Raw genomic sequence first — 26,057 nt, forward strand, 5'->3', positions numbered from 1 at the left:
CTCCGTTTCTTTGGACAGAGGCATGTAGTAAGGTTGTGTATATTCAAAATAGGAGTCCTCACGGGATCTTGGAAGACAACACTCCAGAGGAAGCATTCACTGGAGTGAAGCCGGATATAGCACATTTATGCATCTTTGGTTGTCCAATATACATCCATGTGCCAATGGAGAAGAGGACAAAGTTGGGACCTCGGCCAAAAAGAGCATACTTGTGGGGTACAACAAGACTTCAAAAGCATAGAGGATCTTCATTCCAGTGCAAAGGAAGACAATTGTGAGTTGAGCTGTGAAATTCTAGGAAGTTGCATGAGCCCCTACTAGCGACAAAGGATGAGAAGCAAGAGGCTCCGAATGTTGAACAACATTTAAAGGCTTCCAATTGAGGGAGTCAATCTTCAGGTGGAGAGGAGTCAATGGCTCCTTCCAGTTCTGTTAGGAGACTTAGATGGTCCACACAAACATTGAAGGATGCTCAAGAGCATGTTGAGGCTCCAAGGAACACATTCAGAGAGAGCAGGCCTCCGAAGAAGTTTTCTAACTATATGGAGTTGATCAGTAGCATCATTGATTATGAGCCTTCCAATTCTGAGGAAGTAGCAGGTTTGGAGGGATGCCATGGTGGAGGAAATAGTAAATACAACTCCATCATGAAGAATAATGTTTGCAAAAAAGTGTTAAGACCAAAGGGGGAGTCATAGGTGATTTCCAAGTGGCTCTTCAAAATCAAACACGTTGTGGATGGTAGCATCAAAAAGTTCAAGGCAAGGTTTGTGGCAAGAGGGTTCTCCAAGAAAGAGGGAGCGCACTATGAGGATAGATTTGTTGCAGTCACCAGATATACTTCCATTCACTCTGTCATATCCATTTACTCAGTCATGGGGCAGAGGATACATCAGATGGATGTGAAGACAATGTTTCTCAACAAGATCATCAAGAAGGTGTACATAGAACAAACTCAACACTTTGAAGTACATGGGGGGAGTCTCATGTGTGCAGGGTTAAGGAAGCCTTGTACTGACTCAAGCAATCACTAAGGGCATGGTATTCCAGGATTGATGGTTACTTGCAAAGGATGGGCTTCACCAAGATTGAAGCAGATCCTAGCTTGTACTTCATACTTGTTGGCACTGATCCACTTACCTTGGTGTTGTACGTCGATGAATTATTTCTTACTAGTACTGAGAAGCTCATTGCAAGGTGCAAATTTAATTTCGCTATAGAGTTCAAGATGAAGGACACTGGCTTGATACATTACTTTTTGGGATTATAGGCATAGCAGAGGTCGAGAGAAATCTTCCTTGGTCAAGGGAAGTATGCAATAAAGATCCTGAGGAGATTCAAGATGGAGATTGCCAGCCTTTGCCTAGACCTATGATCACCAATTTGAGAAAGATTGTAATTTCAAAATCAAGATTGGTGCATCCCACATCGTACATACAATTGATAGGCTACTTAATGTATTTGGTCAACACCAAACCAAAAATATGTTTTGTAGTGAACATCCAAACCAGTTCATGGTGGAGTCGAGGCAGGTGCATTGGGTAGCAATGAAGCATGTCCTTGGGTACTTCAAAGGTATAGTGGAGTATGGTCTGAGGTACCTTGGAGGAGATTGAAGGAAGTTGCAAGCATATACAGAGTCAAATTGTAGGTAGTGTGACAAACACGAAAAGCACCTCAAAGTGTTTCTTCAACCTTGGAAAAGCAATGATATCATAGTTTTTTTAGAATTTCCTGAACCTAGCACCTAGTATTTGGTTCACAACAATTATTGATTGAACGAATACATGGCTAAATTCCTAACCAAAAATATTTAGCGGAGGAAAAATTACTCGCTCTGAAACACATACACATAAATAGGTCTTTGCCCAATGAACAATTCTTCATTAATGAATTAATCACGGAATTTACTTGGGCTCCCATCCTAAGATAATGGCCCAATTGAGAAAATACAAAATTGATCACCAGCCTCACTGCACTCTCTCAGACCCAGCACACGCTCACTGAGAAGCCTCTCTCAATCTTGTGTTGTTGTTGTGTCTTAGGCCTCAACACTTAGGCTCAATTTATAACTTTCCTAAGCTAAGATTGACGACCAAAATTAGCTTGTCAAGTTAACTAAAGATAAGTGACTTTACTTTAGTTAACTATCCTATCTTTAGCTTTCTCTACTTTAACTCAAGTACAAGTCATAAATTTAGCTTGCTTTACATGCACATCTCATGCATGTCACATGTAACACATTCGCATGTGTGCAACTCACTTGCACACTTTGCATGTCACATGCAAGCTCCTAAAGAGGCAAATCAAGGTCCTTCTAGTCAAGACACAAGACTAGAAGTACCTTCCAAGCTACAAAACTCAAGTTTAGCAAGACATAGATTTCAGTAGCACTCGATTCAATAGAGGCAGAGTATATCTTGGTGTTGTTCGTGGATGGCTTCTTTCTCACTAGTACAATGAAGCTCATAACAAGGTGCAAAATTAATTTGTCTATAGAGTTCAAGAGGAAGGACATTGGCTTAATGCATTACTCCTTGGGATTCGAATTCTGGCAAAGGCAGAAAGAAATCTTCCTTGGTCAAGGGAAGTATGCAGTGGAGATACTAAGGAGATTCGAGATGGACTAAGTTGATTGGAGTAGAGAAGTAAGCAGTATGCTTGTTTGAGTGCTAAGATTAGCAAAAGAACCCAAAAGGCTGCCACTTTAGCATAATATTAATTTATTTAACTATTTTCTAAAGTTAGACTTAGGAAAAATGAAAAATTCCTAAGTGAACTTATGATTTAATCTCAACCATTGATCACGATTTAATCTCAACCGTTGAGAGGGAGATTAGGGTTGAGAGCGAAATTGTAAGAGGAGATCGAACAAGTCAGTGGCAAGTTAGACCCAAGGGTTAGCTCAATTGGTCGAGTTCTCGTTGCTAAGTACCTCGCCGATTGGGAGGTCTCAGGGTCAATTCTCCTCGATGCCCTTGGGGTTAGGCCCTGCTAGTTTGGTCGGCGGGATTTTATACCCTCCGGGGTTGATCTACCCAGATTTTTCCGTGGATGTAGAGGCCACCCAATGTCCGTGAACCGCCATAGCATTAAAATAAATAAATGAATAAATAAAAAAGTCAGTGGCAAATCAGTTGAGCGCAAGTAGGTGTGAGAAATCAATGAAGGAAGAGTCGAGGGTTTCAGCAAATCGCAAGACTTAGCATCCAAGCAGAGGAAATCGAGTGAGGGTCGAGCTCTTATAGCCCAGCGCAATATTCCATTTGCACATGTGCGCAGGAGAGAGGAAATGCGCTCACACATGTGGGTCAAATTGTTGTTTTGTGCAAGAGTTTCGCAGATCCAGTGCGCAGAAAGGGAGATCAATTTAGTTGCAGGGTGATCTAGTGGTTTATTGTGATAAAAGGGAAGTTTCCCCCTTGTTGTAATTCTCAAAAGAAAATCGTTTGTTGAAGAAAATAATAAAAACACACACGGTTGCAAGTTTTCCCCCGAGATGGAGTTTCCTAGGTTATCTTGCGTTCCATGGCTGATGTGTTTGTCTTCTAATTTATTTTCAAATGTGCATGTTAAGTTAGAAAGCTCAAGTGTATTTGTGATTTAGGTTAGAAAGCTCAATGTATTTGTGATTTAGGTTAGAAAGCTCAGTGTATTTGTGATTTATGTATAGACCTAAGTTGCACGAAACACTGAAACGTATGTAAGTTTCCGAAACAGGGATAGCTAGAAACATGACCCCCCAAAAATGGAAACATCAAGCGAAACATCATATGTGTGTGTGTGTACATATTTATTTTACAAATAAGTTAATAATGCATCTTGCAAGAAAAGAAAAGAAAGAGACACATAAATGACATTTTAGAAGTACAATTGTTAAAATTGGCAACTAGGACCAAACTCCATGTGGGTCATCTTATTTATGGTAGCTGATATTTTGCTTGGATCCCTCTCATCGAGAAGTGTAGGATTAATCTAAAGATCATCCGATTCCGATAAGTATTCATGGAGTTATGAATTTATTTGTGTCATAAGATAATTCGTCAAGGTCAGCCAGCAATCAAATAAACCCCTCATGTGACCAACATTTTAGTATAAAAGGAGATGACTTGAGAGTCATTTTACCCACAACTTCTCTCTTGATTTATCTCCACTTGTCTTGGGTTTTAGCGTGAGAGAAATCTAGGAGGAAGTAGCCCTAATGCAATCTTAAAGAGGATGCCCTAACGCAGTCCAAAGGAGGATGAGCTAGCTCTCAATGCAGTTATGGAGGAGAGATCTAAACGCTGCCCTATGGAGAAGCCCTAACACTGCCCTATGGAGAAGAGCTAACGCTGCCCTATGGATAAGAGCTAACGCTGCCCTAGAACCTTAACGCAATCTATGGAAAAATGAAAGCTCTAACCGCAGCAAAAGAGGAAGGATCTTAGATAGTGTGGAGGAGGCTCGAGTTCCTCAATGGAAGCTGATTTAATTACTGGAGCAGTAGCCTTTTTTGGGTCATTTTGGTGGAGGCCTAGAGGCTGTCTTGGATGCCGCAGACTGCTCTTGAGGGCCAAAGGCATGAGGAACTGTTTCGTGGGGATAGAACCCTTGGAAAGGGCTACCGCAGCAAGGGATAGGCTTGTTGTAGCAAGCCACAGTCCCTTATACACCTACAGGTCTACATTAAGGCTAACAAGGAGGGAGTAAGGGCTAGTTGTGACTGTTGGGGTATAACAAGCCAATGTGTGGTTTAGGAATGCTGGAGAAGGGTGATCATAGCCTTGGGACAAATGTTGTGAAGGTTGTCCAAACAGCTGTTAGAATACCCTTACCAGTCCAGCAATGTGGCAATCAAAGAATCCCCTAACAATGAACTGATTTAAGTGCAGCAGCATGATATAATAAGGTGTGACAGCATTGTAATAAGGTTGCAGCATGGTGATGATGAGTGTTGCAATAAGGTGCAGCATGTGGGACAGCAAGCATGCAAGGTACGGCAAGCATGCAAGGGACAGCAAGCAAGATACAACAAGCATTCAAGGTACAACATGCAAACAATGGGACAGCAAGCATGGATAAAATGGTTCAACCATGGCACATGGGAGAGCGGTGCAGCAATCATGAGGTCTAGCATTGTGGTGCAGCATGGTGAGGTGCAGCATGATGACGAGATGCAGCACGATGATAGGTGAAGGATTCACCTTGGAGAATCAATTGAAGCAGCATGTCTTTAACTGATCTCATATATCATCTTCTTAAATATGATCTATGCTCTTATCTAGATAAATCAAAGTGTTTAGTACTATCTCTCTCTGTTGAACTATTGAAGAACATAAAAGAAGAATTGATCAAAGGTTCCCCACATTGGGGTTTGTCCCTGGCTAGCACCACATCTTGTGTCCTTTTGTCTTGGCTTGTCTTCTGCGATTTATGTTTATGGTCTATCTGCAGTTTACTTTAATGCTGATCTGAATGCTAATCTGGAAAAGATATTGAGCTAACTGTGAAAATCAATGTTGCGAAAATCGCGATTTTTTCATTTCGCCGATAAAATCGCCCGATTATTACGAACTTTTTTTTCAAAAAGTTCGCTGAAAAAATCGTGATTTTTTCGAAATAATCGCGATTCGATCGGTAAAAATTGTCGGGCTCCCGGACAGCGCATTTTATAAGGGAAAAAATGAATCTTTTTTGTCATTTTGAATAGAGAGCGGCGTGATTTGAGAATGAGGAGGAGAGGAAGCCTGGAAGGCATCTACTAGGGCAGAAGAGGAGGAAGCCTGGAGATTTTAGCATCCCAAACAAGAGAACTTCATCTTTGGATCAAATTTCTTAGGCAAACCGTGGTTTCCAGGCATGAGCACCAAATTTGGTCATTTTGGATTGAGTTGAAGTCTTTTTGTTTGTTTGTCAAAAATTCAATGTGTTGTGTCATGTATGTAATTTTTTTTTAATGTTTGTAACTTGCAATTCTTATTGTACCTTAGGTTCAACTTCAAATTTCATGTTACATTAAAACTCAAGAGTTCAACCAAGTTACAAACATGCCAAGGCAATTGGACCCTCTGTGGGAATTTGGTGAACCTAACAAAATTGCACAGAGACAAGACAAAATTGAGTGGAAACGGGGCATATTTGGGCCAAAACGCCCCCGCAACATTTCGGTGGCATTTCCAAATCAGGAACGCCACCAAGGCATTTCAGCCGCATTTTGGTCACGCTTCAGCGGCATTTCCAAGAGTTTCGAGTATGGGTACGCCACCTTGGGGGTGTTTCCTGCAACATAGGTATAGACAGTTGTTAAGCTCCTTGATATATTTGCTCAACACCAAACCAGATATCTGTTTTGCTATGAACACCTGAGCTAATTTATGGTGGAGCCGAGGCAAGCACATTGAGTAGAAACAAAGCATGTGGTCAAATACTCGACAGATACAGTGTAGTATGGCTTAAGGTATCTTGGAGGAGATGGAATGAAGTTGCAAGGATATACAGACTCAAATTGGGTAGGTAGTGTGACAAAAAGGAAAAATGTCTCAAGATGTTGCTTCAGCTTTGGATCAATGATGATATCATGGTTCAGCAAGAAACAGACTTTAGTAGGACTCATTCCAGCTGATACAGAGTATATGACAACAAGTATGGCGAGTTTTAAAGCCATTTGCTTACAGGGTTATTAGCTTAGAAGCTGGATCTAACGGTGTTCTACCATGATAATCAGAGTTGTATCAAACTCTTTGAAAATCCAGTGTTCCATGACAGTTCCAAACATATTGAGATCAGGTATAACTTCGTCAGAGAGAAGGGACCAATTAAAGCTTTAATATCTCTCCAAAGATGAGCAGGTTGCATACATTTTGATCAAACCCTCAGTCAAAGGGAAGTTTGTATTTTGCAGGGACAGGCTTGAAGTTGTGTAAAGTACGTTCCTCGCTAAGAGGTAGTCTTGATGTTTGTAGCTCGAACAAATACTTTCGCACAAGTCAAAGTGTCAAAACATGTTGAATTCTTCCAAAGTCTTTACCTTAGTAATTCACTTTAATTAAAGGAATTATTAAAGTGAAATGCCTATTATTATGAGTTTAATATCTATTGAAATTTAAAGTTTTTACAATAGTGATTTATATGAATCTAGACCACTAAGCTGGACTTAATCTCAACCTGTCAATCTGATGGAGAGATTAGGATTATGGAGACTTAGTCGTCAATGGTTATTTAATTTAATCAAAACTCAAAATTATAAAGGCAAGGCTACATGAAGAAGAAAGGCACATTGAGTGATTCAAGGAAATCTCAGCAATGATGACAAAGAAATTCCATCCACTGTATAGGCCCAGAGAAGACAAGTAGGACTGATTCACAGCAGGAAGAATCTGCCCACAAGCAGGCCTGGCCCATACAGCAGTTGCATGCAGAATGTACAGCAGCCACAAGCAGGCCAAACAGCAGACATGCATGTGGGTCATACATGTGGCTGTACAGAAGAACGTGGGAGGCCGCACAGGTCATACGGCAGCCAGCAAGGGTCATGGGGTGATTCAAGAAATTTCAGAGACCCATCCAGGCCATACAGGTGCCCATTGAAACTTTGAAATTTGCTGCAACTTGTATTATTTTTCTGAGAGGGCCATTTTCCCAGTAAGGAAACCTTGTAAGCTTTGAAGTTATTTTAATGAGAAGCTGATTTGCAAGGTAAAAATATTTCTGTGTGCATGTGTGAAAATTGGTTTCATTTGCTTCCGGTATATTTTTACAGTTAAAAATTCCAGTTGGTGCAATTTATTCAATCAGCTAAATTTAACATTTATTTTTAGCAAGGAAATCAATAGGAAATAATTTGCCTATGGACTGGGGTCAGAAATTTAACAATTAATATTTTATGGAACCCAAAAAATCAAGTTAATAGAATAAGGCTTAGACCAACTGCATACAGCTATAGAAGACCCTGAAGCAAGCCTGTACAACCAATGCAAAGAAATCTGAAACATAGGTGTCCAGAAAGGCAGCAAACAGCACACAAAATGAGTCAAGAAAAAAATTAAGTTTGAATATGAACAAACAAGCACAGGAACTAGGGGTTGATAACTGTATGGAAGTGCAGAATTACATCCCTTGCACCAAAGGTACTACAGGCAACTATGAAACAGAGTATGTAATATCCTCTTCAAATTAATTGCCCAAGGAAGGAGGTAGTAACCTATTTAACCCTCCAGGCTATATTCATTTAAAAAGGGGAAAATCATTATTTAAAGCTACTTAGGTAACATTAGAATACAATAATTAAATCTGGGGCAAATGTAAGGAAACCTACTAGTCACTCAAAAAATTAAAATTAGGAGAGAAACGCCCCAAAGAGAATCTATAAAAGGGAGGGAGGAGATTCATTATGATCATCATGGTTGGTTATTCTTTTTGAATTGGGGCTCAGGCTCTTGGAGGGTTTCAAAACCCCTTTTTTTCTGATTGGTTTTGGTGGAGAAAGATTCCACCCTAGCCAATCCTTCTACCTTTCTGGCTACAGGACCAAATTCTGATTGAAGAATCATTTTTCTGAGGCAAAGCAAAGGCTGGAACCTTAGTTTCCAAGGCAGCAAGGCTGGACTAATCATTCTGAGGCAGCGAGTCATCTTCTGACGCAAGCAAGGGCTGGAATCTCAGTTGTCTGTGGTAACAATGGTCTCATTTCTAGCTTCCTGTGGCAGTGGACTAACTTCCTGAGGTAGCTGAGGGTTAAGAGACTATTTTCTGGGTCTGCCGGTGACCCAAGGGGCCACAAACAGGACAATGCACATGATCATTAAGGGCACAAGTTAGCATTAAGGACTGCTGATAGGGTTTTCTGGCAGCAAGGGGGAAGCTACAGTCTGTAGCCTAGACACCATTGTTTGACTTGACATCCCTGTTGGGAGATTGTTGACCATGTAAGTCTGTTAATTATGTGTTGAATCAGCCCTATTTTATAATGGTTGCTTGTGGAATCTACTGTTGCTTGGGTTCTTTCCTAAACTATTTGTGTATTCAATAAAGAGTGCCACTGTTTCATAGATTGATCAATATTGCATTATTGTTATGAAGTACAATTCTTTCATGATTCATTGAAAACCCTAGCTCAGAACTGCACCCTAAGGATAATCTCCCCAAGAGGGATATTACAGACAACAGCACCACAAAATTGATCAAAATAAAAAACTAAGTCTCAACATGGACAAACAAACACAAGAATTTGGTATATAAACTATTGAAATAGACAAACTCAGAGTTGATAACTGTATGGAAATGCTAAATCACATCCCGTGCACCTATTGTATTACAGGCTACTAACAAACATAGTGAAGACAAAGGGGTTGATTCTTGCTGTGATACAGCAGCAGTAAAATAGCATTGCCAGGGCATGATAAGCACTCCAGTAAAAGTACTCACAAGTGACATGTTAAAAGAATCAATTTCCATATATGTATGTGCCAAAAATATTGTCCAGTATCTGGACACATGAAGAACTTACAATTAGAATCAATGTGTTCTCTTTGAAAGCAAAGAATTACAGGCCTGTTGCTTCGGTTTTTTCATAAGGCAAAAATGCACAAGGCATGCAAATGTCATTAACCACTGTCACATGGCTCTATGAAAAGATACATAGCTCGGTACTTACATGTTTCAGGGGCGAAGCTTTCTTGCATGTACATAGAAAGTGTTTTTCCAGCTTATGCGAGCATTTAAACCATTACAAAGACAGCTACCATCGAGGCTGCTTGATGGTTGACAACTTTTGTATAAGCGAACAAAAACAAACATGTTCTGTTTGACAATGAATATGAAGGTCCTCAGTCCGGTTCAAAGATTTCATGTTGGAGTTACATACATGATCAAAAATAACAAATTCAAGATTTGCTTCTAGCCAAGAAGTATCCTGCCCATTTCTCCACCTTGCATTCCTTTTTCTTGGACTTGCATGGCATTTACATCCTCTTATAGTGATTTCTTCGTTCTTGATATTTGCGTCCCCTCTAGAAAAAGTCTGCGCCGGATGAAAATCACATGTATCCTCACAAGAACAAAAGCTTTGACCAAGAAGCACAGACCCTTTCATACTTCCTGATTCATTTGTGCTCTTTGAGACACCAAATTGGGCTACAACTGCAAGCAAACGTGCTGTACATGAAGCAACTAGATCATGGACACTTTCGAATCTGTCACAGCATCCATCAGCTTTCCAACAATTCATGACAAACTGCTTCACTAATAAATGGAGTCTGTGTATGCACTCAGAACAGCACCGGTAGACACACTGCACCTGAGAACTGGGCAAATTACTATCTTCTATTTTATTTGTAGCATCTACATTACCACCATTTTTGTCTGCTGAGGCACCATGGGATTGTAGAATGCCTGTCTCAGAGTCATGAAAATGATGGTCGGTTGATAATGTCTCTGAGCATTTGATATCTGACTGGACTTCATAACCATCAGATGGATCAGCCTTAGATACTGTTCCATTGATCATCCTGCAAAAACTAGTTGACCTTGCTGCAGTTGCTTCCTGAGCAGATTTTTCAATAGCATCACCTAAGTCCACATTATTCTGAGCTACAGAGGCTCCGCGCAACGGAAATTTGTTGGGGTCACAAACTGGGGGGGAGATCGGCTGACAACCTCCCTGCAAAACAGCATTGTTTGCTAACAGAGATCTTGGACTTGATATCTCTCTCCCAATAATGCATGTAGCAGGACCATAAATACCAGGCTTGAAAACATTTGGACTTAAAGTGTTGCCAGAAATAACCTTTTTGTTATTTAAATAAGAAACTGGAAAAGCATCAGAGGTTGCTTGAACATTCACTTCCCCATGACCAACCATGTTAATATCAGTAAGTGCTTGAGAGCTTAACTCTGACCTTTCCTCGGCACATGGTGAAGGGTCCACTACAGGAATGCAGGAATTGGTTTCCAAGCTACAAACATTCAGAAACAGCCAAGCATCATGAGACACAATCCTGAGAAGCATGCTACAAAATAACAAGACAACGTCTCAGTTAATACAGAAGAAACAATTGATGAAAGAAAAGCAGAAGTACCTCTGTGTGGCATATGCCCAACTGTTAACCATGTCCTCCAGAGAAGCTGCTTGTGCTAATAAAGGGAAAAATTGGTATTTATCTTTTCCATTTTGAATCTTCGTTTTGATTTTTTTAACTAAAAGCTCCAAAACTTTTCTTATATCACGTGAAACTTCCTTCCCTGTACTGTATAAACCCTTGAAGGCAAGCAAGCCCACAGCAACCAAACCTCTCACTACAGAAGAGGCTGACATACCTTTATGTTCAGCACTGCTGTCTTCTGATGCAACTTGTGTTGAGCTGTTTGTATCAAGAATACAAGAATTAAATGGCCAACGCTTCCAAGGCCCATCTGTGGTTGCACAGGGACCTTCATTCAACTTTGATGTCACCCAACAAAGTTCAGCAAATTGTGGATGGTGAAGAAGTTGGTAACCACAGGCCGCAATTGCTAGCTGCATGGCTGTTCTTCCTTTTCCAGATCCCCGGTGAGAAGGTTTTTGCAGCTTATGACTTGGCCATTGTTGCTTCCAATCATGTCTATCTTTCAGATTTAAATGTTCTGATTCAATGTTTGATAGAACAGGGTAATCCTTAGCACCTATTGAATGACATTGACTTCCTTTATGACAACCACCAACATCATCCTCAGAACAGATATTCTTTGGTTCATCCAGTGAGGCATCTTCCCTCTCAATACATGTCTTGGAAGGACAGTTTATTATATTTTTCCCAGCTCTTTCATCCAGCTTTCCAAAAGACGAAGCAGTTTTAGATTTCCTCAGCGATATAGCATCACCATGAGATATACTGTGAATAAATTGAATGTGCCTTCTCATTAAAGCCTTTGTTATATTCTTAGCAGATTGGTCAAATAACCACTTACAATCTGAGGTAGAAGGTAGTTGCACAGAAAAGCAAGGTACATTCTTTTTCGATGTAAGTGGAGATGCATCACAGTCTTGGTTCATGAAGAAATTTCTTATCTGAAGGGGAAGAGCAGTCCCTGGTAGCTCACAAGTAGCCTGGAAAATAGCACATTCATAATGTCATGAGTTTATAGTAAACATTTCCTCTTGGCTTTCAATATGTAACATCAAACCATCCTTAACCATCATATAGCTTTCCTTGCAAGCAATAAATAAATGATTTTACTTAAATATTTAATATACATTACCAAAGAAATTCAATAAAATGAATTAAAAATATAGAAAACTAAAAAAGAATAATTGAAACGTCATGAAAGTTATTGATGTCAGCTATATACACAACATACATGACTGCAATGCTAACTTAATAAAATCCCGTCAAAATATGTTCAAGTGCGACAAGGAGAAAAAAGCCCCCAGAGGTAGATAATTTGAAAGACAAATAGCATGTTGCTTATAAATACATCAATCCATTCTGGAAAATATGGATTAAAAAGTATAACCAATGTAAAACAATGGCCGTCCCAATTTTCAGAATAAGCACAGTAATATTTAAGTTTTGGGATCAAGGTTATAATGTAGAATTGATGAATGTTCAATCAAAATTGACTTGGCTGCACCAACTCTTAACTTGCAATCTTCTCCTCCATATTGAGCTTTCTAAATACATTCCAAAGCACCAAACATCATTCAATTCTTAGTTCAGATGAGTAAGATATGGCCATTTTACTGCAACAAGTCGATTTTTTCCTTGACATAGATGAAACAATCAATCAACTTTCAGACAGAAATACTCCAAATAATTTTGAACTATAGCCTACAAACACTTCAACTAGATGCATTTTGGAATTTTGTGTCGTGAGAAAAGAATGCACGAGAATTCAATACCATCTGATAAAGTTATGTTAATTTCACAGCAAAGGGGTGAATTATACCTACAGGAATGTCTTCAAGCATTTTTGCAAGTCACAACTCACAAATGAGGCCTGCAACCCTTGGAAGTCCCATTGATGAAAAAGGTAAGGCCTTTACACCTGCAAATGGTACTTGCAAGTTGCAAGTCCTTTCTAGGTTCGGCAAATGAGGGTTTTAAGGTTTTTACAAGCCCAGCAACTGAGAGTTTTGATGCCTTCAGAAGTTGCTAATATTTTTGGTCTTGTGAACAAGGGTTGCAAGGCCCTTGAGAATCCAGCAGATGAATGGTGTCCATGCCTGAAAACTTGTGGGTCACTTCAGTCCTGCAAATGTGGACTGTGTGGCTTAGTGGGTCCCGCAAATGGAAGGAACGAAGATCTTTCTGAGCCCCGCAGATAAAGTTGTGGTTCCTTTAGAAGTAACAGATCATTTGAGCAAGGTAAATGGGGTTCGCAGGTTTTTCAGCCCCACAAATCTTATTCCTTGTAAATTGCAAAAGATGTCAGCATTTATAAAACATGCAAGAGCAGCTTCAACAGGCCATACCCTTGAAACTCATCAAAGAAATTGCATTTTTCAAACTCTCAAAATAATCAAAGGAAACTGTACTTGCCAATGGAACATGTTTCAGGTCTAAATTTGAAGCCATTTAGGCACAACAATCAAAAGTGATAACAGGATCACTTTTCATCTCTAAAATTTTGGCATCTTCTGCCATCTTCATTCTACCAGCCATAACTTTCTCAATTCTCAAAAAAATTAAGCATATCATACTGTGTTGGAAACCATAGAATCATTTTTTTTGTCAAGTGGTCTGAGTTCATCAGAGATTACATCAGGCTTGACCTGTGGCTTGAGAAACCACTACCCAAGGGCATCGGATCACACCCAACCTAGACCACACCAGCCCTCAAAGAAATTGCAGTTTTCAAACTCTCAAAATAATCAAAGGAATCTGTACTTGCCAATGAAACATGTTTCAGGTCTAAATTTGAAGCCATTTAGGCACAATAACCAAAAGTGATAACAGGATCACTTTTCATCTCTAAATTTTGGCATCTTCTGCCATCTTCATTCTACCAGCCATAACTTTCTCAATTCTCAAAAAAATTAGGCATATCATAACCTTGTTGGAAACCATAGAATCATTTTTTTTTGTCAAGTGGTCTGAGTTCATCAGAGATTACATCAGGGTTGACCTGTGGCTTGAGAAACCACAACCCAAGGGCATCTAAGCCGTCAAAATCACACGGGGATCACACCCAGCTAGGCCACACCAGCCCTTAACATGACTAGAATTTTTCCCACGGAGTTTCGAACTAGTGAACTTCACATCACGGAGTGACTTAACAGTACACCCCATCACCTTCTATTCTACGCCCCATGTGCTGGAAACCATAGAATCATTAGTTTAAAAGGTACTAATTTAAGATATTTTGCATGACAGATTAAATGTCTGTTGAAATTAGCGAGAAAAGTGATTCCTTGATTTGTGCCTTAATTCAAGGAGTCAAAGTCAGGTTCCTTTTTGTGCATGGTCAAGTTCCTAAAACTTAGGAGTTTCCTTAAAAATTAGGAGTGCATGAAGCAGTTAACTGATGTGTTGAAATTGAAAGTCGAGTTCTTGATTTTCTAGTGTGAGTTAGTTTGGAAACTGAAAGAACAAGTGGAGTTAGCCTCCTAAATTTTAGGAGGAACTAGTTAACAAGTTGTGTTAACTGTTGTTAACTAGAAAAGCACCAGTTTGACTTTCCAAACATAGAACTCACTAATTTTAACCATTCAAATTGTCTTTAAAAGGGGGAACATATGCACAAGTTTAATCATTGTTTTGGTGAGCACAAGTTGGTGAGACCAGCAACAAGAAGCACAAGTTTGTGCGTGGAGCTTGTGATAGGAAGAGTGTGCAAGAGAAGCTTGTGCACAGATTGGTAAAGGGCAGCAGAGATCAGCAGTTTTGCATGGGTTTCAAGCCTAGTTCAAGAAAGGAAAACTAGGTTGTTTTCAGATTGAAACAGTTGTATTTGTAAGAGATCAATTGCTCAGTTTTTCTATCAATAAAATTTCGATCAAGCAAAGGGTTTTTCCAGTTGGGTTCCTAGTTTAAAAAAAAATGTGTCTTGAATTGTGTGACTGTGTTTCATTTCTGTTCCTAATTCCGCCGCAAATTGAGTAGAGAAATTTTGTGTTTGTAAGAAAAGAAAGTATTCTTTCAGATTGTTCTTATCAGCATATCAGAATTTCATGGAAATTCTACATTGTGTCAGAGCTCTTGGAACAGATTTAAGATCATCACCAGTGCATCACACAAGGAAAAGGTCTGTGGCAGCCGAGTCCCTTAGGTGCTGGCCTGAATTGAAAGGAGGTCGAGATAGTGTTTCTTCTTGTGTTTCAGGGCAGCCAAGATTGGCTAGGTGGTGGCTGTGTGACAAGGTTGAAGTCTGGAAGGTTTTCTGTGCAGGATTAGTGGGCATATTCTCTTCAGAACAGGTCGCAATAGCTCTGTGTCTCTTGGAGATAGACCGAGCTCCTGTAACAGAGATTTGGGAGGGTTGTAAGGCCTCAAAAGAAGCTGCTACAGGGGCTGAGTAGAACCCAGGCACAGCGCAGGTGGAAAGGGTGCTAGAAGAAGGCTCAGTGCAGGTGTTGAAGGCAATAGAAGGCCGAGAGGAGGGCTGTAGCAGCTGCTACAACAGCCCTAACCAGGGCCAAAGGTTGCTGACACTTGTACAAGCACAAGTCCAGAAGAATTGAGAAAGAAGTTGATCCTTCAGGTATGATATTCCTCCTTTCAAGTATCATGTTGATGCTAGGTTGGTAGAGGTCCTGTTTGGACAGAAGTGGGCAGCTCATGTACAGGTTGGAAGACTGTTAGAGGGCTGCCAGAAGAAGCCCTAATTTCAGTCCTTGTGAATGACTACAAGACTGATAGGAGAGGCAGAATTATTTGAGCCATAAGTACAGCTTCTTGTGCAGGTTTTAGAGAGTTCTTAGGGGAAACGGTATGGCTTACCAAAGGTTGAGAGCAGATCACTGTCTAGAGGGTGCATCGAACTTCATAGCTTGGAAAGGGAGGATCACGATAGTGCTGGAAGATAATGGGGTGGGAGAGTACATCAAGCAGGTGATAGCACCACCTCAAAACCCCCAACAATCGGCCCAACGTAGTGCCTAGCTTTCACTCGCCATGACAAAGGTACAGTGATATAAAACATTGAGTGAGTTTGACCAAGACTGGAAAGGTGGACAACTCAAGAATCTGTCAAGAGAAAGAAAGTGAGAGAGAGAGAGAGGTCGATGATGTCAAGGTCTCATGAGTTTGATGGCCAAGGCCAAAAAGGGTGAACAAGGCATTGACTCTCTATCAAAGTCTGAGGTCCAATTGTATCATCTTGGGGGGATGTACGAGTAAGGGATACTTCTAGCATCTAAGGTCAAAAGAAGGAAACTCCAACTGATATCTAGCTGCTCTTTTGGGGTTGGGCAGTAGTATGATGGGCCAGAGGTGCTCTGCTCTGAATATCTCTGGAGTTGATGTCTTTAATGCTTTGAAAACGAGTGTCCTGGTGTACGGACTAGTACCTCCGAACTAGTTTTCTACGGACCAAGAAATCAACCTTAGCTAGCATGGTGAAATCCAACTCAACTAGCATGGAGAAAAGTGAGATGTAAGTCAACCCCAAGCGTTAGCTCAATCAATCAACATAAAGCAGGTTGCCACCGGGGAGGCCATAAGACACAAGATCAAATCTGATGGACCTCCTTAGGGCTAGTAGTAGCCATTGTGGTTAACAATTATTCGTCTTTCAATCTAAATATTACAGGGATAAAGGGGGGATCCTAAAAGGTTTTCTTAGAAAAAAAAATGACAGATATGGGTTGCATATGATTGATCCCAAGTCCACGTGAGTGCTTTAATGACAGAAGGAGATAAATTTCAATAGTCATCAAATTTCGCCATATAATGATTCAATTTATCTTTGTTGACTCAAATACTATTCCTTTTGTATCAATTTATCAATAGTTCCTATAACTATTATGGGTTCACTTGACCATGTCTTTGTTGATGGAAGAATTTGAAGTGGCATTAATGGCCAAACAAAATTCTCATATCAAACCTCACCAATCCTTGAACACGCAAGATATTTTATGATCCACATGGGACATCTAACTCATGCCAATCAACGCCTTCTTACTTAATTGATGAAGTTCCCTCTCTTCATTGAGTTAATGTCCTTTGGATCTTTGACTCAATGGCTCATATGGCCACATGCCTTACAACTAATGATTGTCATCATGGGCACCAGCATCAATTATGGGAATGGAAAAGACCTCCAACTAATTGGATTTGATGGGTTATGTGTCTAAACAAACAAAGGGTGCATTTGAAATCAAATGATTGCACAATATGTTAATAAAAATGCTATAATTGTGTAGATGCATACAAGTAATTGTTGGAAAATCAAGGTTCTTGTAGATTATAGTTGATTTTCCTTACTTGATAATTACTTGTGATATTAGTTGGCCTTTTATTACCTTTTATTTCTTCTTCATCAAGCAAATACCAAAATAGTGAAGATCACAAAACCCCTCCAAGGGGAAAACCTAGAAAGAATACTTCTCTTCTTATAGAATCAATTCAAAATGAGACTTCCAAGACCCAAAGACCAAAGCCAAGATTCCTCCCAAGCACCAAGTCAAACCTTCAACAAGATCTTCTTCAAAGAAGATGTAGTCTACCAAAGTCAACAAAGATCAAACCTCTTCAAAGTCTACTCCAAATAGGTCTCAGCCTCAGCTTCAAATCTACAACTTCGACCTACAATTCTCGGCCCTGCAATTTGCCCAAAAACTCTAGATTTTCACACGTGTGGACAAAAGAATGTCTGATTTCGGCCTCCCTTCCTTCGTTGGGTCTTTCTCCTTGCCTTCTTGTCCTTCGCACTTGTTTTCCTTCTTATATTGCAGATCAAACTTCATTGATTGATGATCCAAATGAGTCAAAATCCCTTATATTTATGGTCTTCTTGAGAGATCGAATAGGCTTCCTTTGGGTAAACTTCTCCTTGATAGGACCGACATGGTCTTGGAGGACAAATTGACTTATCAGAGTCCAAAATAATATTTTATTTTGTTACAAAGAGTCCAAATGGGACTATTATACATGACACAAATTCTTCTTTGACTCAATAAGCCCTAGAAGCATGAAGAACATGCTTTGACCTAGACTTTGAGCATGAAACCCATGCTTGAATAAATAAAAATTATTTTTCTCTTTTTATATAAAATATACAATGTCATGATTACAAAAGTCATTATGAAGACCAAATCTAGTTACATTCTCCAACACTCCCTCTTAACTAGGGAGGTATTCATAATCCCATCATGAGGTACAAGGATTCTCAAATTGAAGTATTCTCATAAGAAGAGTCAGATTGATAAGCCATATTTTAAGCATCTACATCACAACTAGCATTGTCAACAAGGCCTTAACTGACATGCTCTACTTATATGAGAGCATAATGTTGGGAGGCTTTACATGAGATACCACACTACCTCTAAAGGCACATACCCCATTCGGAAGTTCGCTAGGCATGTCCTTTTATAACTATTCTTATCTTGGATTCCCAATCCTCAAAGAATATCAATCCTTCCTCTTCGACTACTCTTATCTTGGATGCCCTACCTCGTCCTCAAAGAGTATTTGTCTATGAGTTTACTTTTATCTTGGATTTTCTAATTCTCAATAAGTACCAGTCTCAGATACTTATCTGATCCTCATCCTCAGAGAGTATCGATCTATGTGTTTACTTTCATCTTGGATTTTCTAATCCTCAAGAAGTACCAGTCTCAAATGCTTATCCAATCCTCTGGACCCCATTCTCTCTTCATGGCCTTCACTTAGACTTACAGTTGTTCGTCCTGGTCTAGTGCATGACACATGAAGAGAATATAATGTCCATTATCACTCCCTCTCAATCAAGGAAGAGATATCCACCAAGCCAAGCTTGCTTCTTAAGTACTCAAGCATCTTGTTTGGTATTGTCTTTGTCAAAATATCAACTACTTGTTCATCTGTAGGAATATAGTGTCTCTTCATGACCCCATCTTGTACCAAGCCTCTGATATAGTGGTACTTATTATTAGTATCCTTTGTCCTAACATGAAACACACGGTCCTCTATTAATCTTATGCAGCTTTCATTGTCACAATTTATACTTGTAGGGCTTAATGGTCCTTCAAATAAATCTGATAGCAACTTTCTAAGCCAAACAACCTCTCTGCAAACTTCACTTGCAGCAACGTACTCAGCTTCAGCACTACTCAAAGCAAAATGCTTCTCGCTCATCCATGAGATCATGGATGATCCCAAACTAAAGCATCCACCTGTAGTGCTTCTTCCATTAGTCCCATTGCCATCCCAATCAAAATATGTGTCCCAAAAGTTGGATCTCGTTACCAACATATCTAAGGCAATGATGCATGGTCCCACAAAGATACCTCAAGATGTGTTTGGTTGCTATTCAATGGTCATGCTTTGGCTCCATCTGAAATTGATTAATGAAATTTGCTGCAAAACACATGCCAAGTCTAGTATTCACAAGATACATTAAGGAACCAATCAATTGTCTATAGCATGTAGGATCCACCGAACTAGATTTTGAACTCCTTAACTTCTTTAGATTAGTAACCATAGGAGCTATCAATGGCTTAGTATCCATCATGCCAATTTTTTGTAGAATCTTAATCACATATTTTCCTTGACCAACATATATTTCACCAGGTTTATGCCTAACCTCTAGTCCCAAATAATGGTGCATATGCCCAAGATCCTTCATGTCAAATTCTGTTGTAAACTACTTATTGCATTGTTGCTTTTGATGCTCTACACCTGCAACAAGTAGATCATCCACATATAAAACCATGATCACAAGTTCATCCTCTACCACTTTGATGTAGTGGTGAGGATCTACAGAACTCATGACAAAACCAAGTCTCAATATGTATGCATCCATTCTAGCATACCATGCTCTAGGTGTGTGCTTCAAGCCATATGGAGCCTTCTTTAATCTGCAGATGTGTGTCTACCTCTTATGGACTTCAAATCCTTGAGGTTGTTCAATGTAAACTTCTTCATCAATGGTCCCATTCAGAAAAGTTGTTTTAACATCCATTTGATGAATGTTCCATCCCATAGTGGCAGCCAAAGAGATAAGTGATCTTATGGTTGTATACCTAGTTGTACATGCAAAGGTTTCTTCATAATCGATACCTTATTTTTGTGAAAAGCCTCTAGCCACAAATCTTGCTTTATACTTATCAATGCTCCCATCCACAACATGCTTTATCTTGTATATCCATTTGGAAGTGACGATAGATTTGTCACTTGGTCTATGGACAACTTCCCAGACGTCATTCTTCATAATCGACTGATATTCTCCCTGCCTTGCATTCTTCCACTCTTGATGTTTAGTTGCATCTTCATAGGAGGAAGGTTCAACCTCAATGAGCTTAGTCATATAAGTTGCATAACCAGAATACATTTTAGGTCTTTTACTTTCTCTAAAGGTTCCCTTTGTTGTTGCATGTCCCTCTGCCTCTTGTAGAGTTGTTCTCAACCAAGCAAGTCTTTTACAAGTTTCTAGAATATCAACTTGCTGCACAAGTTCACTAGGTCCTTCAACATCTTCTTGAATTGATATAGGATCTTGAACATTGTCATCCCTTGAGATTTCTTCAAAAATGGGTACCTCTTCTTCATTAGAATCCATCGGGATCTCTTTGGATTTCTTGTAGACAACATTTTCATCAAAGATGACATCTCTGCTAAATTCAATATGATGGTCATCTTTAATATAGATTTTGTATGCTTTGATGAAGCACTATAACCAACAAAGATGCCTTTTGTACTTGTAGGATCCAATTTCTTCCTCTTGTCCTTTGGAATGTGCATGTAAACTATTCGAAGATGATCCACACTTGGCTTCTTTCGTGTAAATGCTTCTTTTGGAGTCATATTGTTGAGAATCTTATGAGGACTTCGATTCTGCAAGTAAACAGTTGTTACAGATGCTTCTCCCCATATGAACTAAGGGAGATGCTTCCTTACATAATGTTATAAGCTCTTTAGAGGTATATTCTCCACCATTATCAAACATGAGGGTCTTGATGTTTCTTTCTGTCAGATTTTCTACTTCATTTGAATTATTGAAACTTCTCAAATACCTCATCTTTGTTCTTGAGAAGATATATCCATGTCTTCCTAGAGTAGTCATCAATAAAAGTCACATAGTATTGATGTCCTCCAAGATATTTTACTGCCATAGGTCCACATACATCAGAGTGTATGAGATCTAAGATGTCATCAATAAAAGTCACATAGTATTGATATCCTCCAAGATATTTTACTGCCATAGGTCCACACACATCAGAGTGCATGAGATCTAAGATGTCCTTCCATCTTGTGTATCACTTCTTGCAAAGGATTTCTTCACATTCTTGCCTAAAGCGCATCCCTTATAGATTCTTTCATGTTCTTCCTTTAATTCAGGGATGCTAGTGACCAATTGATTTAGAGATGGAAAAATCTTGAAGGTGTCCATACCTTCTATGCCATAATTCAGAAGAGCTAACATCTAAGTGTAATAGCGCTTGGGGGAGAGATGTAAGAAGCCTATACAATGTCTCCTTACAAATCCCAATTATCTTAAGCATGTTCAATACTGGAGCCCTTTCCCCAAACCAAAACTTTGACATCAATAAAAGCAATCATATCACCTTTATCTTCTAGGCAAGAAACATAAAGTAATTTTTTCTTCAAACCTGGAACATAGATTATGTTATTGAGATGAATGCTTCCACCGGTCTCTAGCTCCAACGAGGTAGACCAAATTCCTTTCACTGGATAGCTCTTCTTGTCTCCAAGTTTGACTGAATGAGAAGAGGTTCCTTTTGACAAAGTCTGGAGTTGACTGCATTCACCTGAGACTGTCATATGGCTAGAAGCTCCACTGTCGATAACCCATACATTAATGTCCTTAAAAGTGCCTGAGAGAGCGGAGAAGGAACTTCCATCCATCACTTTTTCTGCTAGCTTGGAGGTGTTCTTCAAGATGTATCCTTTTAGAGTTACAAGGAGGCTCCCAAGAGACTTGAAACCTTTCTTCATGACAACTTCTAGATCTTTAACAAGAGTGCCAACTAAGATGTGATCTTCAATCTCCTTGCACCTTAGCTTTGATACCATGTTGGAAAATCAAAGTTCTTGTAGATTATAGTTGATTTTCCATACTTGATAATTACTTGTGATATTAGTTGGCCTTTTATTACCTTGTATTTCTTCTTCATCAAGCAATTACCAAAATAATGAACATCATAAAAAGACAGTACGCAAGATACAAGCTCCAAACCAGAGCAAAACCTCTCCAACAAGAAAATACAAAAAGAATACATGTTTTCTTATAGAATCAATTCAAAATGAGACTTCCAATACCCAAAGACCAAAGCCAAGATTCCTCCCAAGCACCAAGTCAACCCTTCAACAAGATCTCTTTCAAACAAGATGAAGTCTACCAAGGTCAACAAAGATCAAACCTCTTCAAAGTCTGCTCCAAACAAGTCTCGGCCTCCACTTCAGATTTGCAAATTTGGCCTGCAATTCTAGGCCCTGCAATTAGCCCACAAACCCTAGATTTTCGCATGTGCACAAAATAAGGTATGATTTCAGCCTTCCTTCCTTCGCTAGGTCTTTCTCCTTGCCTTCTTGCCCATCGCACTTGTCTTCCTTCTTTTATTGCAGATCGAACTTCACTGATTGATGATCCAAATGAGTTGAAATCCCTTCTATTTATAGTCTTCTTAAGGGGTCAAATAGGCTTCCTATGGGCCGACTTCTCCTTAATAGGGCCGACTTGGTCTTAGAGGATAAATTTAAATTTTAGAAGCAGAATAATATTTTTCTTTTGTTACAACAAGTCCAAATGGAACTATTATACATGATGCAAATTCTTCTTTGACTCAATAAGCCCTAGAAGCATGAAGAACATGCTTTGACCTTGACTTTGAGTATGAAACCTATGCTTGAATAAATAAAAAATATTCTCTCTTTTTATACAAAATATACAATGTCATGATTACAAAAGTCATTATGAAGCCTAAATCTAGTTACATTCTCCAACAGTAATTACATCAAAATAGTGACCCCATGGGGTAAGATCTTCCTATCCTACCTCTAGCTTACTTCACTAGCTAAGCTAACAACTAACAAGTTCACAAGAAAGCGAAACCCACAACCCAAAATGTCCCAAACTAAGCTCTTTGTATTTAGAGTTATGTTTGCATAATGCCACAAACATGAAAAAGGAAGTTCATTGGACATAGCATCTCCAACAACCGGGGAGGATTTGGGAGAAAGAGGCAGCTAATATACCAAGCATTCAAAATGGTTGTGGGAAAGAACAATCCCCGTAATGGTTTCAAGGTCCCGCTGAAGGGGAAATCCACTGCAATTGCAAATGATAGGAAAATTCCCATTTCTCACTCATCTCATGCAAGCTTACAGTTTCCTGTGGGACAGATCCATCGTCTGTTGAAATCTCGATTATCTACAAATGCAAGGGTGGGAACAACTGTAACTATATATTGTGCAAGCATTCTGGAGACGTAGACATTTGCAGCTTGCAATTAGAGGAGATGAAGAACTTGATACTTTGATCAAAGCCAATTTCGTGAAAGCAAGAAGCCGAACAAGTATCAAGTGTACTTAGTTGCCATGAGTACCATTGTACAATCTGAGCCTTGTACATTCGAATAAGTCGTGAAACACCAAGTTTGGAAGGATGCGATGAACGAGGAGTATGAGTCAATCATGAAGAATGATGTCTAGGATGTTGTTCCTAGAGACAAGGACAAGTCAGCGGTCACTTCAAAATGGCTCTGCAAGATCAAACATGGAGCTAATGGAAGTGTTGAAAAGTTCAAGGCTAGATTTGTTGCTTGAGGCTTCTCTCAAAAAGGAGTAGAATATGATGAGATATTTTCAATGGTTTCCCAATATAACCACCATCCATTCAATCATAGCCCTTGTTGCCTCACAAGGATGGAGCCTTCACCAAATGGATGTCAAAACTGCCTTCTTGCATGGCTCGCTTAAAGAGGAAGTCTACGTAGAACGACCCGAGAGGTTCAAAGTTCAAGATCGTAAGACACATGTATGCAGGTCGAAGAAAGCCCTCTATGGGTTGAAGCAAATCCCCAGGGCTTGGTATGAGAGGATCGATAGCTATCTCATGAAGTTGGGATTTACAAGGAGCAATGTTGACCCTAACCTATACTTCAAGGTCGAAAAGGGCAGGCCTCTCATTCTGGTCCTTTATGTGGATGATCTCTTTCTGACAAGTGATGACCCTCTCATTCATCAATGCAAGAGGGAGTTGGCTTTCGAATTCGAGATGAAGGACCTAGGACTGATGCACTACTTCTTAGGACTGGAGGTCTGGCAAAAGCCAAGTGAGATTTTTCTTTCTCAAGGAAAATACATTGTGAAGCTACTTGAGAGATGTGGGATGGTGGATTGCAAGTCTGTATCTACTCCAGTGGAACAAAACTTCATGAAGCTATGTGGAAGTGTTGTTGGCCCAGATTAGCAAACCCTTCTGAAGGGAGTCAACTTGTGGGAACCCTGATGTTCTTGTTCAAGTCCCATCCTAACATATGCTTCGCTGTGAATAGCTTGAATCAATTTATGGTCGAGCCTCATCACATTCATTGGATTGCTGCTAAGAATCTCTTTAGATATCTTCGGGGCACAATCCACTATGGACTAAGATACACTGCCATGAACTTGAGGCTACATGGATATTCAAATGTTGATTGGGTTGGCAATGTGGTGGATTGTAAGAGCATGTCTGGGTGTTGCTTCTCTTTGGGGTCTGCTTCTATATCTTGGATAAGCAGGATGCAAAAACCGGTTGCTTTAAGCACCGCCGAGGCTGAATACATTGTTGTGAGTTGGCCTATTGTGAAGTTGTTTGGTTGAGAAAGCTCTTCAATGAGCTATTTGAGCATGTGCTAGATACCACTGTGATCTTCTGCGACAACAAGAGTGGGATTCGCCTATCAAAGAATCCTGTGTTCCATGACCGCTCCAATCACATTGATATCAGGTACCACTTTATCCAGAATATGGTACAACAGGGAGCAATAAGGCTCCAACACATCAGGACGGATGAGCAGGTCACAAACATTCTCACGAAGCCTTTGAGGAAGGTCAAATTCTTAACCTTCCGAGAGAGACTTGGAGTCGTGGAACGACCCTCCTATGAGGGTCCCGTATGAGTTGGACATTGAGCTCTGGAAGCTCCTAGGGGGGTTGGGGTACTTCTTGGAGCTTTGAGCGACCATAGGGTGAGTGGCTCACCTTTCCCTAGTGGTGCACTAGATACAGGGTGAGTGGTTCACCTTCCCCTGTGATGCTCCATGACATGTGTGTAGGGTGAGTGGTTCACCTTCCCATGCGATTGCGGACACATGTATGTAGGGTGAGTGGTTCACCTTCCCTTAATATTGTCATATGCATAGGATGAGTGGTTCACCTTCTCCTATAGCATATGAGCAGGATGAGTGGTTCACCTTCTTCTGTCGATGCCCCAGCACACAGCCTACCCATGGAGTCTAGGGCTCATGGGAAGTACCTCTCATCTGGCCAATGAGTTGGGAAAAGATCGTTAGGGACCAGAGCACTATCGATGGACGAATCATGTATTGTCGTACTCCCTATGACTAGGATGCATGGTGTTCAACAACTTGATATGAGATCAAGGACTGACTTTTGACAGTGGAGAGTGGTGTGATCTTATGACTCGCTCTCGATCACTTCTAATTCATTATTACTTCATGGTTCAGCAGTCCAGTGATGACAGAGATGGTACATGATGATAAAAAGGCATGATGATGACAAATGGATTGGCAGATGCAATTCTCCCTATTTGAGAGGGACTGTTAAAATTGGCAACTAGGGCCAAATTCCACCTTAGAACAGCTCATGATGGAGATGATTATTACATTGGATTCCTCTTTTCGAGAGGTCCAATTTTGATATAAAGATCATCTCATTTTGACAAGCAGAAGTGGAATTTTGAATTTATTCTCTCTCATGCACAAATTATCAAGGTCA

At 39.9% G+C, this 26,057-nt stretch overlaps 1 protein-coding gene across 1 annotated transcript in view; it reads right to left on the bottom strand.

Moving 5' to 3' along the window:
* Positions 1-9,392: 9,392 nt before the first annotated feature.
* Positions 9,393-26,057, bottom strand: part of LOC149193037 (uncharacterized) — a 43,728-nt gene continuing 27,063 nt past the window's right edge. Inside the window, exons 5-6 of the mRNA XM_089404770.1 lie at positions 11,058-12,064; positions 9,393-10,934 (exon numbers count right to left, since the gene is read on the bottom strand). Coding sequence (XP_089260896.1) covers positions 9,719-10,934; positions 11,058-12,064 — 2,223 coding nt within the window. The 3' untranslated portion in view covers positions 9,393-9,718. The remainder of the gene's footprint in view (positions 10,935-11,057; positions 12,065-26,057) is intronic.

The sequence above is a fragment of the Pinus tabuliformis genome, chromosome 2_2, assembly GCF_031772625.1.
Source record: "Pinus tabuliformis cultivar Carrire ecotype Pingquan chromosome 2_2, CPIR1, whole genome shotgun sequence".
NCBI classification, from domain to species: domain Eukaryota; kingdom Viridiplantae; phylum Streptophyta; class Pinopsida; order Pinales; family Pinaceae; genus Pinus; species Pinus tabuliformis.